The 15,897-nt window shown below is 47.8% G+C and overlaps 1 protein-coding gene across 1 annotated transcript; it reads left to right on the forward strand.

Moving 5' to 3' along the window:
* Nucleotides 1–716: 716 nt before the first annotated feature.
* LOC144147388 (Na(+)/citrate cotransporter-like) lies at nt 717–7,839 on the forward strand. Its single transcript, XM_077679511.1, has 2 exons — nt 717–1,013; nt 7,258–7,839. Exons 1-2 carry the CDS (start codon nt 720–722, stop codon nt 7,429–7,431), a joined length of 468 nt encoding a protein of 155 aa, XP_077535637.1. The 5' UTR covers nt 717–719; the 3' UTR covers nt 7,432–7,839.
* Nucleotides 7,840–15,897: the final 8,058 nt, after the last annotated feature.

Here is a 15,897-nt window from a genome sequence, read left to right on the forward strand (position 1 = left end):
GCAGCGACGGCAAGAAGAAAATTCAGAGGAGCGTCTGGCGAAGGCTGGGGAGCAGGGCGGCACGCGCGGCTATGGCGTGATCTCTTTCACTGCCTCCCACTCACTCTTGTTTCATGCGTCACCGCCAAGACCCTCACCCATTCCCCAGACGATGTTACGCTCAGCGCTCATCCAAACCACGTGAACGCCGTTATCATAGATTATGCGGTTTGCACTTCACACGAGGGCTTTGAATGAGCGCAGGGGGTATAGGTCCGCCACTGTGCTCGTTGAGTACACTGTCTGTCTCCCCGTCTCCTCGCGTGGGAGTGTAGCTTAGTCGGTAAGACGACGGGCTGTCGCTCCGTTTCTTTCAGGTCCAGGTTCGATTCCTGGCGGTGCCAGTAATTTCTTTCATTTAGCCTGGCGTTTTCTGCTGACGCGGTCACGAAAATCTCCTTGGCTGGCAGAGGTATACTTCTTAGCAGTAAAATTCTGAGTTCAAGCTTGCCTCTCGAGCGCGGATGAAACACTTTATGCCAGGAAGCAGGAGGAAACGCCCATCTTTCCTACTGTCACAAAATATTCTGATCACTGGTGAACGTTAAGCTTTGGCTTCGAATTCTTTGTGGCCCCTAAGGCGTGGCCTAGAAACATTTGACAAACACTACAATTAACCGGTCTACCGTTGGCGCTACCAGAGTCCCTCAATGCTTCCTGGCGCTACGCAGAGCTCGGGCATGGATGTGGCGGCCCTGCGGTTAGTGCTGGTGGACTCGGGTGCAGGCCCCTGGCCGGCCGCCCTGCTGCTGACGCTGGGCGTGTCGCTGGCGGCCGAGCTTCGCGACCCCCGCCACCGCGACGCCCTGGCACTGACGCCGCTGCTGCACGAATTGGCGGTCGATCTCCGCCTGAACCCGGTGCTCCTGCTGCTGCCGGCCACGCGGGCCTCGTGCGTGGCCCTGGTGATGCCCCTGCCCAGCTACCCGAACGCGCTGCTCTGCGACTACGCGCACATCCCAACCAGGGAACTGGTACGCGCCGCGGCGGCCTTTTCTCGCAGGGCCCTGGGCGTTCGCTCCCCGAGCGGTTTCACCGGATTGAAAACTCCAGCTGCAGTTTTCATTCCCCCAGTTTTCACCGGAATGAAAACTGGGGGAGTTCTCATTCCGGTGAATCCACTTTACTCGGCGCCGCTGCGGCGGTCCTTTTCGCCACCGCCGACCCCTTTTTTACAACTATTATTTGCCGGTCTCCTTCATGTTAAAGCACGCGCACATAAGCAGTTGCCGGTTTATGCGTGCACGTGCGGGCAGTGGAGGGAGGACGGGGGGCATGCGACCTGTCTGGTGTCTTCGTTGGTCCAGCGGATTGGGCTGTACGTCACACAGACAGTAAGATGCCTGCGACTCGGGAGGGAAACAGACAACCCCATGTTTGTTCGCTGGAATAAAGCTCGAGTCCTTCCAAGTTCCATTCAGCTAAATGTCTAGGAAGTAAGCTCAGTCGCAAATTACTAACAGACGTGGTTTGTTTCGTGCACTCCGTCGACTACGTACAGCTTCGCAGGTCATTCGTCTTCACAGAATGGAAGGGCACGAATTTTTTAAAGGGTCATGGGGACAAAATACAAGTTTATTAAAAAAAGGAACTGGCGATACGATACTCCCTAATGCGATATTTGGGCGCAGCAGCAGTGCGCTGACGCAGCCCTCACTCGTGGGTTCTCTCGACGGCAGCTATGGTGAGCCTCTGCGGCGGCGGCGCGAAGTGCGTCTCAGGAAGGGACCGCGAACTGCGTTTAAGCGAACGCACAGCATAGTCACGCGCACGCCCCCATCACGTTTTCGCTTCAGCGTCGCGCCGTCGAGCGCCTTCGTGCGGGCACAGCATACTGCTCCCTCCCCTCACCCACCGCATAATTTTGGAGAGCGCTGGCTCACACCGCCACGGCGAACCGCCCTTTCCTCCCAATTTCGCGACACTCTCCTCCGTTGCTTTGTTTCATAGTTCTCTTTTTCTTTCACTCGTCAATCCAGGCCATCGTTCACTCGGTTACGCCGACAACGCGGCTGAGCCCACAGACGGCCGCCAAAGGGCTGCGCCCTAAAAGACGGCTTTGTCGCGAAGATAGGTATGCTACTTTTGTAGCAACGCTGTGTCTAAAGGTACGTCGGATGTACCCGCAGCATTTCTTAAAGATACGTCGGACGTACCCGCAAAATTTCTTAAAGATACGTCGGACGTACCCGCAAGATTTTTTAAAGATACTTCGGACGTATCCGCGAAACTTTTTTAAGTACGTCGGTGTATTCGGTTTCACTCGGCCCAAACATGCAGCGTACGTTCAGCGTTTTCTCGCGTTGCTAATCCAGAAATATCCGACACCATAAAACAACTTGTATGGGTATACCTGGCCACCAGGGAGTAGAGGGGAACGAGGCTGCGCACACAGCCGCCCGAGCGTCTCTCCCCCGGAGTTCCTCTGACTTCCCAGGCTCTGACCGTACACTCGTACCTTACCCGCTAACCACATTCTGAGGTCACTACATACCTGCGCCTCGGTAGGCGGGCGTTCCCGGTGCCCGCCAAGGGCCTGGCGGCCTGGATTGAACTGAGGAGCGCCATCTTCGCCGGCTGCAGACGGGCTCATTCTACAGCCCCGCAATGCTCAAACACATCAACCCGTCCTTCTCGGGTTCGTGTAACTTCTGCGGTCAGTGGGCAGACACGTATCATATGATATGGGCCTGCCAGTATAAACCAGCGTTAGAAGTCAAAGTGAAGCCAACGAGGGAGGGCTGGGAGGCGGCCCTGTCCGGCTGCTCGGACCTAGAGTCTCAGCGGGCTCTCGTCCAGCGGGCACGGGCGGCGGCCTCGACCAATGGGATCCCGGACTGAGGAATACCACCCACGCAAGAGAGGCCTAACCGCCTCTCCCTCTCTTTAACTCTGTTTTATACATTATTAAGTTTTTCCTCCCCCTCCTCCTCGCGTCGACGTCGCGTCGCCAGAAATGCATGGTGACGCGAGCTGAAACTCGAGCGACGCCGATGTCTACGCTCGCCAGATATCGGCGTCGACGCAGCGCGAGAGAGCATCGGAAAGCAAGCGGCAGCGCCCGTCTTCGCGTGGTTTGGAGTCGTTCCTTTCAGCAGAAAACAATCAATTTCTTTTTAACTTACGGTAATCGGTTGCCTTGAGACAAATTGCAAGCTATTTCAGTTCGCAAGCGCTCATCCATTTGTGGCTTGTTCGGCTTTCATCGGGGAGATCGGGGATCTGCGATAGCTTTGTGTGAGTTAAATGAGGAGCTCTGGTTACATCGCATCCAGTATTAGCATAATGTGGCTTGTCAGCAAGATCGGTGCGTGACGAGCAAGCGTTATCAACGCCAGAATTCTGGCGCATTCCATTCCATTCCTAGCTCCCGTGGCTTGCGCAGGGGAGACCGGGAATGTGCGATAGCTTTTTTTTTACTCAAATAAGGGAGCTGTGGTTACATCGCTTGTAGCACTAGCATTATTGTCCTCGGCTCCAATATCGGTGCGCAAGAAGCAAGCGTTACCACTGCTCAAATCTCTCACATACGACCAAAAGAAAGCACACCCGACACTATTCGTGGGCAGCCTCAATTAGTACACCGAATTCTTCAAACCTCCTCGTCTCTTCGTGTGGTCGAGCTTTTTTTTTTTTTTTTTTGGTTGAGAGTCGGGCTTCTGTTTTGAGAGTCAGTGGTTCGAATCCTAGCAAAACATTTTTTTTCGGCGAGGGTTTGATCAGTCTTTTTTTACAGGGTACAGACAGGGTGCCAGAGTACCCTGCCTTTAAACCTACAAATGACGTTCGACGGTAACCTCAGTATCAAGCCAGCGCTGAAATTTGTTTTGCTTACAGTTTGAATTCATGAACGTGCAGTCGGTACGCAACATGAAGGTTAAATCAAGTAGCAACTAAAGCAGTTGTGCGAAGTGCGTCTTCGTTTGTCATTCTATCTTATTTTGTTCTGATTTGACCGTGATGGCTCGAGATACATTTCGCAGCTTTTCAATATTTGCCCGCCAACATACTTAGCAATAAATAAAGACGCCAAGTGATTTTTTTCTTTTTGCTAAATCTAAAGCCTTGATACTTGCAGTTCAAGAAGAGACATTAACTGCTCAAAAACGACTTCAATAAGATGGCATACGTGTCCAGCAACGCCCGCCGACGCAGCGACTAGCGCGCGACTTCGCCGGTCTCCTGCGGGCCCGCGCGTTGACGCCGAACGACACCGACGCTCGCGCGACGCGTGATTTCGCGTCCATGTGGTTAGGGCTTTAAACAGAAACATGAGGGGGAAAAAAAGAAAGATACTCGTGTCGCACATGATTTTGTTTCCCTCTTGCGAGAACCCGTAGTGGTCCGCATTCGATCTCTGACCTCAGTGAAGGCTCTAACCGCCCCTTCAAATAAGGTCCAACTAGAGAACACGAGGGAAAAAAATACATTCTGCGTCAGGTTAGGCATCGTTAGATTCTTGGCTTATATACAGCAAACGCGTGATGGTTTTGCCGTCGATGGTTCCAGATCTAACCACGCTACTTTCGAGCAACGCCGCTTTCGAGCCACTCGGGCCCTGTACGTCCGACGTATCTTTAAGAAATCTTGCGGGTACGTCCGACGTATCTTTAAGAAATTTTGCGGGTACGTCCGACGTACCTTTAGACACAGCGTTGCAGCAAACGTTAAAAATAATCGAGATTAAAGAAAGCATATGAAGGAGTGGTGACTCCCGAGCCACTTCCTAGTGATTTCTCTATGACGTCACAGAATCTGGTTTGCGCGATTGCCGACCGCCGACCTAAGCCGCCACGAAGAAACATGAGTGGGCGATTGCAGTGGGACCTATCGCTCCGTTCGATCGTATATCACTTGAGTTAACACACTGGCAACTACGTTATCAGTGCTGGCCCATATTTCGCCCCTTGTGCCCATATTACGCCACTGTGGCGCGAAATTTGAAAGCTTTTCCATATTTCTTGCTTTTTTTGTTAAATAACGTCTCACGTGACTGGAATAGAGCTTAGTGAATTACTTAAGGCTAGTTCTTTCAAAGTGAGTAAAGTTATGTTTTGTCTTCATGGCCCCTTTAAGCCAGAGGATGGTTCTGTTCACTAGCTTTTGAAGGGAGATGAGGAAAGCGATCTCGACTGCAGCATACAATAAAGATCTATTCAACTCTAACGCATCTGCCCGCACACCTCGGTTCTAGCCCTCGTGTAATTCCCACCTTGCCCACTCTAGTTAATGTGTGGCTTGTTTTCTCAGAATCGGCAATGTAAAGTCGTAATCGCGCAGAATTTCTTTTCTTCGTGTATATACAGGGTGGTGCGACGATACTTGGAACACATTAAAAATTGTTGTTAATGACTTGTGCGCAAAAAAACTTTGTTGTATAGTGCCTTCGATATTACGCTCCTAAGAGGGAAAAGTCCACCACAACTAATGTTTGGTCGGGAATTCCAGACAAATGTACAGTTGCTATAGTGCCGACAAAGGCCAACCGCCATCTAAAACAGTCCGACAGTTTGAAAAATGAATGGCAGCCAGAACAGCAAGTTTTCATGGACCGTGATGGATTCCTGGAGTGCTACTCGAGAGGAAAGGACTCCGCTCGTGTTTAGTCCAGACGTCTGCTGGACAGGTTTGCAGACATCTGAACCATTCACGCGTAAGGCGGACCGAGTACCCAGATCAGCCGTTGTCTTTGACGATGCCGTTAGCCCTGGACACATCGGGTTCGGAGATAACTCGTTCTGGAGAAAAGCTAGCGCCCAATCGGTTGTCGACGCGGAAGAAGAAACCCGGAACGAAAGACGTGATGATGAAGACAGCACACCCGCTGGGAGCCCTTCCGGAGAAAACTACAGCTGTCGACGCGGAAGAAGGCGCAGCAGCATGTCCTCAGCCAGCATTGTAACGGCGCACAAATCCACCGAGGAATCGACGTCGTCCAGCAAGATAAAGATACCCGAACTAGCAGGCGGGAGTACATACCGCGGGCTCAGCGTTCACGCGCTCACGTCCCTGGCGCGAGAGCGGGCTGCTTGTTCCGACGCCATGTTTTAGCCGCAGCCAGCGGCTGGACCGACTGACTCGCTTCCGAAATAAACGGCATTGAGACTTCTCCATACCACCCGGCAACTAACGGCCAAGCGGAACGCATGGTTTTACACTTTATCGTTATTTTTTTTTTTCTATTCTTTATACTTTTCTTTGTTTTTCCCTCTTGTTTCAAACGTACCATTACCGTACGCGTTTATCTTCATGATACCGCTTGTCTCTTTCTTCGTCACGTTCTTTTTTTATATATGTAAATGACGTCTTGTCATCACGACCTTTCTTTTTTTTATTGCGTTATTGCCTGTACTGTGCTCCCTATATAGAAAATCACCTTTAGTGCCCGTCTGGTCGGGTGCTGCCGCTCATGCCAACCTTCCCGCAAGCATTGCGTGCTTAGGAAGGCAGTGAAACGCTTGTACCACTATGATGTGCAATAATCCATCCATGCATCCATTAGTCCTCCCACGTCCGTCCGTCCATCCGTCCGTTCATCCATCCATCCATCCATCCATCCATCCATCCATCCATCCATCCATCCATCCATCCATCCATCCATCCATCCATCCATCCATCCATCCATCCATCCATCCATCCATCCATCCATCCATCCATCCATCCATCCATCCATCCATCCATCCATCCATCCATCCATCCATCCATCCGTCCATCCATCCATCCATTTATCCATCCATTCCGATTGCTAGCTTGGTCAACAATTTTTCTGAGTTCTTTGTGCCTGTATTCTCTCCTGTTGCTTCCCGTCCCCTCTACAATACATTATATATACTCCAAGGAAAGTATAAAATAAATAAATAATATACATAACGAGCCTGCCAGATTTTTCAGGTCCGACACACTGCAAATAGCAAATACCAATTAAATAATCTTGAGGCATGGTTGGTTAAGTTGTATGCATGCCTAAAATTTGTGGTAATCAGGCGACCCAACATTTTTCTTCCGACCGCGCGTATTTCGAACATGCACTGGAAAGAGAGAGAGAGAGAGAGAGAGAGAGAGAGAGAGAGAGAGAGAGAGAGAGAGAGAGAGAGAGAGAGAGAGAGAGAGAGAGAGAGAGAGAGAGAGAGAGAGAGCCCATCAACGCTGGTGGTTTACGCGGGCAGCCATCCTTTGCCGGGAGCGCATGCACTCACTGAACATATTCTACGAATGCAGGTGAAGGCCGGCCTGCTGCTCAAGACCACGTTCCTGGGCTCTGAGCTACTGTCCCTCACCATCCTGGGCCGCGTTCTCTTTGACCTGAACTACGTGCCCGATAAGGCCACAGGGTCCGTCAACGCAAGCACTGCGCCCACGTTGTCACCGCTCACTTACGGAGTCACCCCATGAGAGAACACGCCCCCACTGTTATCGCGCACGCATTGCATCTATAGATTCTTATCTGTGTTTATCGTAATGTCTGCCCTTCCCTCCATGTATTTTTGATGAGTTATCCCCGGGGAATCAAATCAGCAAGCGATGAGAAAGCTCGCCGTTCTTCGCACAAACAACATTTAACCGATATTTTCCGTAATTTTATCTCCTTGATTTGACTTGGGAGAGGTGTGGTGGTGCAGATAACGCACTGCATTGGGTTGCATCGTTCGTCTTATCATGATGCATGCTCTTTATTCGGTGACAAAACGTGTGTAGTGTTAAACCTTTCTATGCGTCTCTAGAGCAGGCATGGCAGGTAGTTTCAACAAGACCGCATTTTTAAATATATTTAGTGTGTTTCTTGAGGCCATGACAAATGGAACACCAAATTGAACTGGAAATTTCGTAATAATAAAGCTTGAATATTAAGCAGTGTTTATAGTCATGCTGTTTGTGCTGCTTTGTCACATTTTTGCGGCTTTGTTGCGAGTATGTGAAATGAAATGAAAAATTGGTGTCCAGCACTGTTTCCGACAATCATCAGAGTGTGCAAAGCATGTCGAATAGTGTTGAATTGGAATGATCATTGGGTCCATTTTTCACGAAACAGTCTTATATCATTTCCTACCAGCCGCGGTGTGGCTAAGGCGTTGCACTGCTGAGCACGAGGAAGCGGGTTCGATTCCCTGCCGCGGCGGCCACTTTTCTGATGGAGGCGAACAGCAAAAATTACGCCCATGTTCCCGCGAGGGAACCCTGGTGTGATGCGACGCATCGGGGGGTTCGTGTGGAGTGACGCTGGTATTGGATTGTGTCACACCACTCGCTGAAGGGACCGTCGCTTCCATCACGTCTTCATCGGAAGAATCAAGTCAAGCACGCAGTCGTCAAGCAAAGTGACGCGAAGTCGAACGAGAGCGAGCGCTGACTGAACCACCGCAGCGCGATACCCGCTTTATATTCACAGCGCCTCAAGGAGAGGAGACAACGGAGGAGAGTCGTGCATGCGCACACTTGCGCGACGGGAGCGGAGCGAAGCGCGCTCACACAGCTGTTGTTTATGATAATGAGACGGAGTGAGAGCGTTGCGCGCGCAGCTGTCGGAGAGATGACGGGAGGAGAGTCGCGCATGCGCAGCTGGCGTGCGGACGCCGGAATACGCCGACGCAGGAGGGACATGCCTCAGAGCAAGAGATGCGTCGCATCTAAAACGCCCGTACGAGATTTCGGCGTACGTTAAAGATCCCCAAGTGGTCAAAATTAATCCAGAGCCCTCCACTACGGCGCGCCTCATTCTCTGCGTTGCGTCAGCGCGTTAAACCCTACAATCATATATCACTTCCCTCACTATCCTTGGAGCTAAACATTTCCTGGTGTTTTTGAAAATGGTATCGACCCACTCGACTATATTCCTACAACCAGATCTCCCCATTATGACTAAATGAAAATAAATTCGGAACATTACATATCAGCTGCGAGGGACACTGTCGGAACCAATTCACTTTTGCCGAAACAAGAGATCGCGTCCACACTGAAACATTACTAATTTTTTTCTGTCTCCAATCTTCCCACCCGGCGAGAATTTTTTCTCCACTTTCTTTCTGTCTTTCCAAATTCTTTATCTGTTTCAATGACCTACCACATTCTCCCCTTTGCTTTCCGAGGTTTTCTTTACTGCCAACTCTTATTTCTGTCTTATTTCAACGAGCCCCTCATTTCCTATTCTGATTCGCTACATACATACCGAGGGCCCATGTTCTGGCGGTCTTGGTGCCATAGGGAGCTTAAGAGGGTTCAACGCTGGTCGACCACTCTCGACATGTCGTAGACACTCGAGTCACTGCCCGGGAGTTAAAAAGAAGGTCCCTTTCACCCCGAGTAGCCCGAGTGGCGCTGGCTACCAGCTCCGAGCACAGGAAACAAAAAAATACCTTAACATAAATACCCCAGAAAGTGGAGGGGAAAATAGCCCCGCCGGTAGCGTAGTGGTCTTCGCACCAGACCGGTATTATGGAGGTCGTGGGTTCGTATCCCACCCGGCGGGCATTTTTTCTCCACTTTCTATCTTTCCAAATTCTTTATCTGTTTCAATGGCCTATCACATTTTCCCCTTTGCTTTCCGAGGTTTTCTGGACTGCCAACCCTTATTTCTGTCTTATTTCAACGAGCCCCTTATTTCCTATTCTGATTCGCTATATATATATATATATATATATATATATATATATATATATATATATATATATATATATATATGTATAGGGTTTGGAAATGAGGGGCTCGTTAGGAAATACAGAAAGAAATGCCGGCAGTCTACAACGCCAAAGAAGGCATAGGGGAATGGTTAGACTATTTTTTACCGTTAGTGACGTTACATTATTTTTTTATTAATTACGTGAGAATGGAAGAAAGAAAAACACGCGCCCTGAGTGGGGACCGAACCCAGTCTGGGCGCGTGTTTTTCTTTGTTTTATTCTCACGTAATTAATAAAAACATAATGTAACGTCACTAACGGTAAAAAATAGTCTAACCATTCCCCTATGCCTTCTTTGGCGTTGTAGACTGCCGGCATTTCTTTCTGTATATATATATATATATATATATATATATATATATATATATATATATATATATATATATACAGGTTGTCCCAGCTATCATGCACCAAGATTTAAAAAAAGAGTAAAGGCGTAACTCGAAGAAAACCTAGTGCATAATGTTCGCAGTACTGTGAAGAAGCGGAGAGTAATTTTTTCGTTAATGAGACTTAACTAATTGTAATTAATTATCTAACTCGAGAAATACTGTCCTAATCACTAAAGTGTCAATGAGGCACTTGTAGGTAACCACGAGGGGCATCTAACTGCGGTATTTTCAGCGATGAACTAATTGCGTACACATTTATTCTGACTGATAAAGAAAACCCGCGAAATATGAAAAATACCCCGTGACGGCGCCTCCGCGCGCACCGTAAAGCAACGCCCTCAAACAGGCTGCCTCTGAGTTAGCCAGAATGAAATAGACAAAAGAAAGAAAGAAGAAATCGCGACCGAGTTTGTTCCTTATCTGCACACGCGTACCGCGAATCTTGCTGCTGCTGCTCCTTCCATGCATGCTATTATCAAGGTGATGCGCTGTCTCTTCGGGCGGGTAACACGCAAAGCAGTTGCTTTCAATCAGCTTTGTTTGGGGACGCTGCTTCACAATGTGCGCGTATGCGTCGTCACGTGGTATTTTTGATATTTCGCGGGTTTCCTTTATCAATCATAATAAATGAGTACGCAATTAGTTCGTCGCTGAAAATAGCGCAGTTAGATGCCCCTCATGGTTATCTACAAGTGCCTCATTGACACTTTAGTGATTAGAACGGTATTTTTCGAGTTAGATATTTAATTACAATTAATTAATTAAGTCTCATTAACGAAAAATTTACTCTCCGCTTTTTGACAGTACTGCAAACATTATGCACTAGGTTTTCTTCGAGTTACGCGATTTCTCTTTTTTTAAATCTTGGTGCATGATAGCTGGGACACCCTGTATATATATATATATATATATACAGGGTGATCAAAGTTGAGTCGACAGGTTTTTTTTTTAAATAGGTGTTTAGATTTTCGCGAAGACCACATCTACAGTAAGGTTATGCGCCCAGGGGACACATAATCAGGAGGTAATTATTGATGTAGGTGGATTAATTAACTAAAGTTGATTAATTCACATTTTAGTGGCTATCGTAACCAGGCATGTTTGTATTTGAAAGTTAAACGCAATCGTGTTTCTACGCGGTTTCATTTGGCAGAATTTTTCTAGCGCATCCGTACTCTGAGATATTAAACTGTGAAGTTTAATTGCCGCTCGCATGATTACGCATGCTAGAAGTCAAGACCGGCGCATAGCTCCTCCCTTTTGTTCTGTGTTTCGATAGCGGTTCCGAGTACTGCAGATTGCGATAACGCCAGCCAAGAATGAGTGGGTGCCAGTTATCACTTTTGCCTAAGCCTCTTTGTCGAACTAAACACCTTACACAGCACGCACGTCACAGAAGGGAGGAGCATTGCGCCGCGGTGCAGACTGTCTTGTATGCGTAATTATGAGAAAGGCAATTAAACTTCGCCATTTGATATCTCTGACTCGGGGAGAGTTCCCCGAGAGCTCTCATTGACGAGAGTGAGGAGAAAGGGAAGCCCTCGGAGGCAAAGTGTGCATAAGCGTTTTTCTGTCTATTCTAAAATAACCCCTGAAGAAGAAAGGTTCTCCTTTCGCAACTGTTGGGAACAATAAAACCCTTGTCCAGTGTTTTCCAAGTGTCTGCCCCCAAGTTTTGACCTATTGCTACGATAGTCCGGAACTTCTTACCTGCTATATATATATATATATATATATATATATATATATATATATATATATATATATATATATATATATATATATATATATATATATATATATATATATATATATATATATTAAGAAAAGGGGTCACAGTGGCCTAAGAAAGCAGGGGTTGTTTGGGAGGATAGCAGGGCTCCTGTAGGCCCTAAATTATTCGAGATACTCCTGATTATTTAGCGAACTCCCATGGGGAGACAAATCTCTCCCTGGCATGTCTAATATTCGTGGGTGTCGTCCACTCTTCATATGGTTGCATTTTTTTTACACCGGGAACAACGGCGGTACATACCTGGTACTTACCTGTTTATTCTAAAAAAAAAAAAAAAACGATTTTCCCCTATGGGAAAATGACGGCCAGCTTGGACGTGCACGCTGACCTTGGAAAGACGGCGCCACCTGGGATATGCATAACAAAACGAGCCATGGCGATTCATGGTAGGAAGGAGCCAAATGAGGTAGCAGACGATCATAAAACTTCTCTTGTCGATAATTTATGATAGCGACATAAGAGCTCATACAAATCATAGTAAAGTATTCCCGCGGCTCATCGTTGTCGATACCGCAGACATCTGGTCTCAGATCGCCTGTCGTCTTCTGTGCCAGGTTACACCTCTTCCCAAAACAAATCTCACGATGCTTTGTTCACGTTTGTTGCTTTGTTCTCGTCCTACTTTTATTCTGTGCGTGCGTGTCTGTGCTTGTGACATGGCGCCGTGAGAACTGGTATAACAGCAAATATGTGTTGCGAAGCCCTAGTTGCGTTTGCTGTCTTTCCCTGTTGTTTAGAACTAATTTTCAGGTGTCAAGGCCCCCGTTTTAGTAAGAAACGCATGTAGCCTGTGTTTTGCGCGCCGAAGGAGACTGTCCTGGCCGAGTGTCCAGAGGATCGGGCATTTGCGTTGTAGAAGATTCCGCACCCCCTGTGGTGTTTGCTCCGGGCTCCGAGCACTCTCTCTACTTCCGACGGCCGTTCCTGTTCTTTCCACTCCTTACTTCCCTGCTTTGGCTCAACTATTTCGTCTACGTCAATAATTCTTTTGCCGGAGCGCGCGTTTCGGGTTCAAACTTTGTGTCTGTTAGTGTTGGGTTCCTTTGTTGTTGGCGGGACCATGGTTGATTGGTGTTAAGATGCGACTCCTCGGTTGACTGCATGCGAAAAATGTGTCCAGAATGCGCTTTTCTTTTCAATGACCCGGTCGTAACAAATCAAAGCCCTGTCCGCCAGGTTCACGGGGAGCAGCTGCCGGCGCCGGATTCTCAGTTCATAAACGCTGCCTCCCGTCGTTGGTCACTTAATTACTCCGGGACACCTTCACCATCAGCTATGCTCCGTTTAGTACTCTTGCTCTTGTCGCGAAGCCCCCCGTACAATTTGCGTTTTTCTTCTTTCAACTACTTTTTCGGCCGCCAAGGCCCAGGTTTTCTAAGAAATGCATGCGGAGTGTGTCTTTGGGCGCCGACCGACCGGAAGAAGCTGCTGTTACGGGGAGCCATCGGCCCAGCTTGGGTTACAACGCGGCAGCGGTGTTCCACACCCCCCGTGGCATCGGCACTGGCCGGTTACGGGCTCCGGGCACTCGGTGTAGTCAAAAAGACCTTGCTGTCTTTTCCACTGTTTACTTTGGTGTGTTTTGTTTGAACTACATTCTTTACATCAGTAATTCTGCAAGTGCGCGTTTTTCAGTGCAAACTTTGTGTCTGCGTGTCATTGGTCCTTTTCTCTTTGGCGGGAACATGGCTGATTGGTGTTCATAAGCGTCTCCCGTATTGGCTGCAAAAACTGGGGCCAGAATTCGCTTTTCTTCCACGGGTCCACTTGAAGTAACTATAACGCCGCTCCGCCGGCTTCAAGGGGCCCGCACCAGGAAATCATTCGAGAAACGCTGCCGCCCGTCGTCCGGCCCTTTCGCAAGGAGACCGCGATCCGGTCAGCCATGTCCCGTTAAGTACTTTTGTTCTCTTTAATGTTTTTTTGTTTACATTTAATGTAATAATTGTATTGTTTCAAATTTGTATGTGTTAAAGATTACACAAGGTCATCAGCAATATAAATCAGTTAACCTTAAAACTTCTTCAACGTCTCGACTGCTTCACCACTCGACCAACATGCTACCGCAGCGGCAGTTATTGGTCAAATTTTGTTGCTACACTCTCTTAATTATTTTCCCGTTTCATGTAATAAGTGAATTGTTTGAAATTTGTATGTGTTAATGGTCTAACAATCTTATTAGTAAATTCAACCAGTTAACTTAAAAATACTGAAACTTCTGGACTTCTACCCTGCCGATCACCATGCTACCGTAGCGGCAGAGAAGGGACAATATTCGTCGTTACATAATAGTCAACTGTACTGCAAAGTTTTTTATCTCTGCATTTTTGTAAAAATAAACGTCACGAGGAGACTGCAGGTGCTTTACTCTTGGCTTGACTTCATCAGTGAAGAAGGCATTTAGGAATGTTTTAATTGTATTTCCTCCCCAACCTGATCTTCCGTCATCCCTTCCTTCCAATTCTACTTACAAACTTTGTTCCGGGGCTTCGGGCAATGGCAAAAGGCTTCGCGTATCTTCCTTTTTTATGTGAAGGTGCATCCATTCTTATATTCCTCCTGGAGGCGAATCGTATAGGTCATGGCGGCTGATTTAATGCGTAATTTTTTCGCGTAAAAATAATAAAAACTCGGCTACTCTTTATAGTTTTATATATTTTATTCTTTATGGTTATTTATTTTTATTTATTTGTATTAATTACATTTGTCTTTATATTTGTCCTTGTATTTTTTACATTTATATATTATTAAATTTTATATTTGTTGTCAAAATTTGAACCCCGCCCCCCAGGAAAATATCCTGGGTGCGCTAATGGACAGTTTCGTCTGAGAAACATATTGGATCGCACGTTCTGCGATTCACAGGTGGCGTTTTGCCCATTTATTTACCAGCTCATCTCTCGAAGATCAGCTGCGTCTAATCCAGATAGCCAAGATGGGAGCCGTTGCATCTGGAGCACTGGTCGTCGGGCCCCACCCATGAACTCCCTGTCAACTTTTCACCCCTATCCCTTTCCCCTCTTCTACTCACAATAAAAGTTATACTGCTACTACTATTCTTGCTTACGTGCTCGCTTGCGGGCCTGAGGGGCATCATGCCGGCGTGCTGTGTGCCGTTGTGTAAATCGGACTCGAGCACGACATCCTTTGCTGATCGAGAACAGAGAGAAGTGGGCTAAAACGTATTTCGAGAATCGACTTGATTCCAAACAACACCCAGCCAGTGCGGTTGAAGACTCCCAGACACGCGGAATGTCTGGCACCGCGAATACGTGCCGGGTAATCCTTTTACTCTGTAAATAACACATAATTAACGCAACATCAATTATCGAAAAAAAAATCGATTTTTTGTGGATTTTTTAGAACGTGTGACTCTTTCATCCCTCTATCTCCCTCGCACGTATTGCTCCGGCTTCATAAGTCTACAACTTGGCGTTTCTCCAACGTCCCTCGTACACCGTGTCGTTTAGCGTTGCAGATTTTCCTGCGGCAATGTTGTCTGTCACTGCTTTTATTGCCCACAAGTATCGGCATTTTGTCGTTGTCGCCCACACTCCTACCTATTTTTCCGCCCGCACTGGATGGAGAGCCAGCTCCACAACGCGTACATACAAGTGGCCGCGAGCGCAACAAGACCTTTTGAAGATGGCCCAGCTGCGGCAGCTGGCACGACGCACTATTACCTGTCGTCCCCATGGCGACGTGCGACGTGTCCATCGTCGTGGAGGCAGCTCTCAGCATTTTCGAAGGCAGCTATCTCCACGCTGACGTTCTGAGCTCTTTTATTACTCGCTGTGTTGACAGAACGACGCGAAAATTAGCAGAGCATCGCAAAAACTTTGCCTTGAGTCACTTCTCACAGCGAACGCTTCATCTGTCCTTGCGTCGTTTGTTGTAAACAGACCGCTAGCTCGAGAGAATAATTCGATAATTTTCTATTGAAACGTCATTTGAGAGTTTCTGCACAGCAAATTATGAAGAAGTAGTCCAAATTGCG

The sequence above is a fragment of the Haemaphysalis longicornis genome, unplaced genomic scaffold (genome assembly GCF_048455015.1).
Source record: "Haemaphysalis longicornis isolate Haplotype H1 unplaced genomic scaffold, Haemaphysalis longicornis Haplotype H1 scaffold_7, whole genome shotgun sequence".
NCBI lineage: Eukaryota > Metazoa > Arthropoda > Arachnida > Ixodida > Ixodidae > Haemaphysalis > Haemaphysalis longicornis.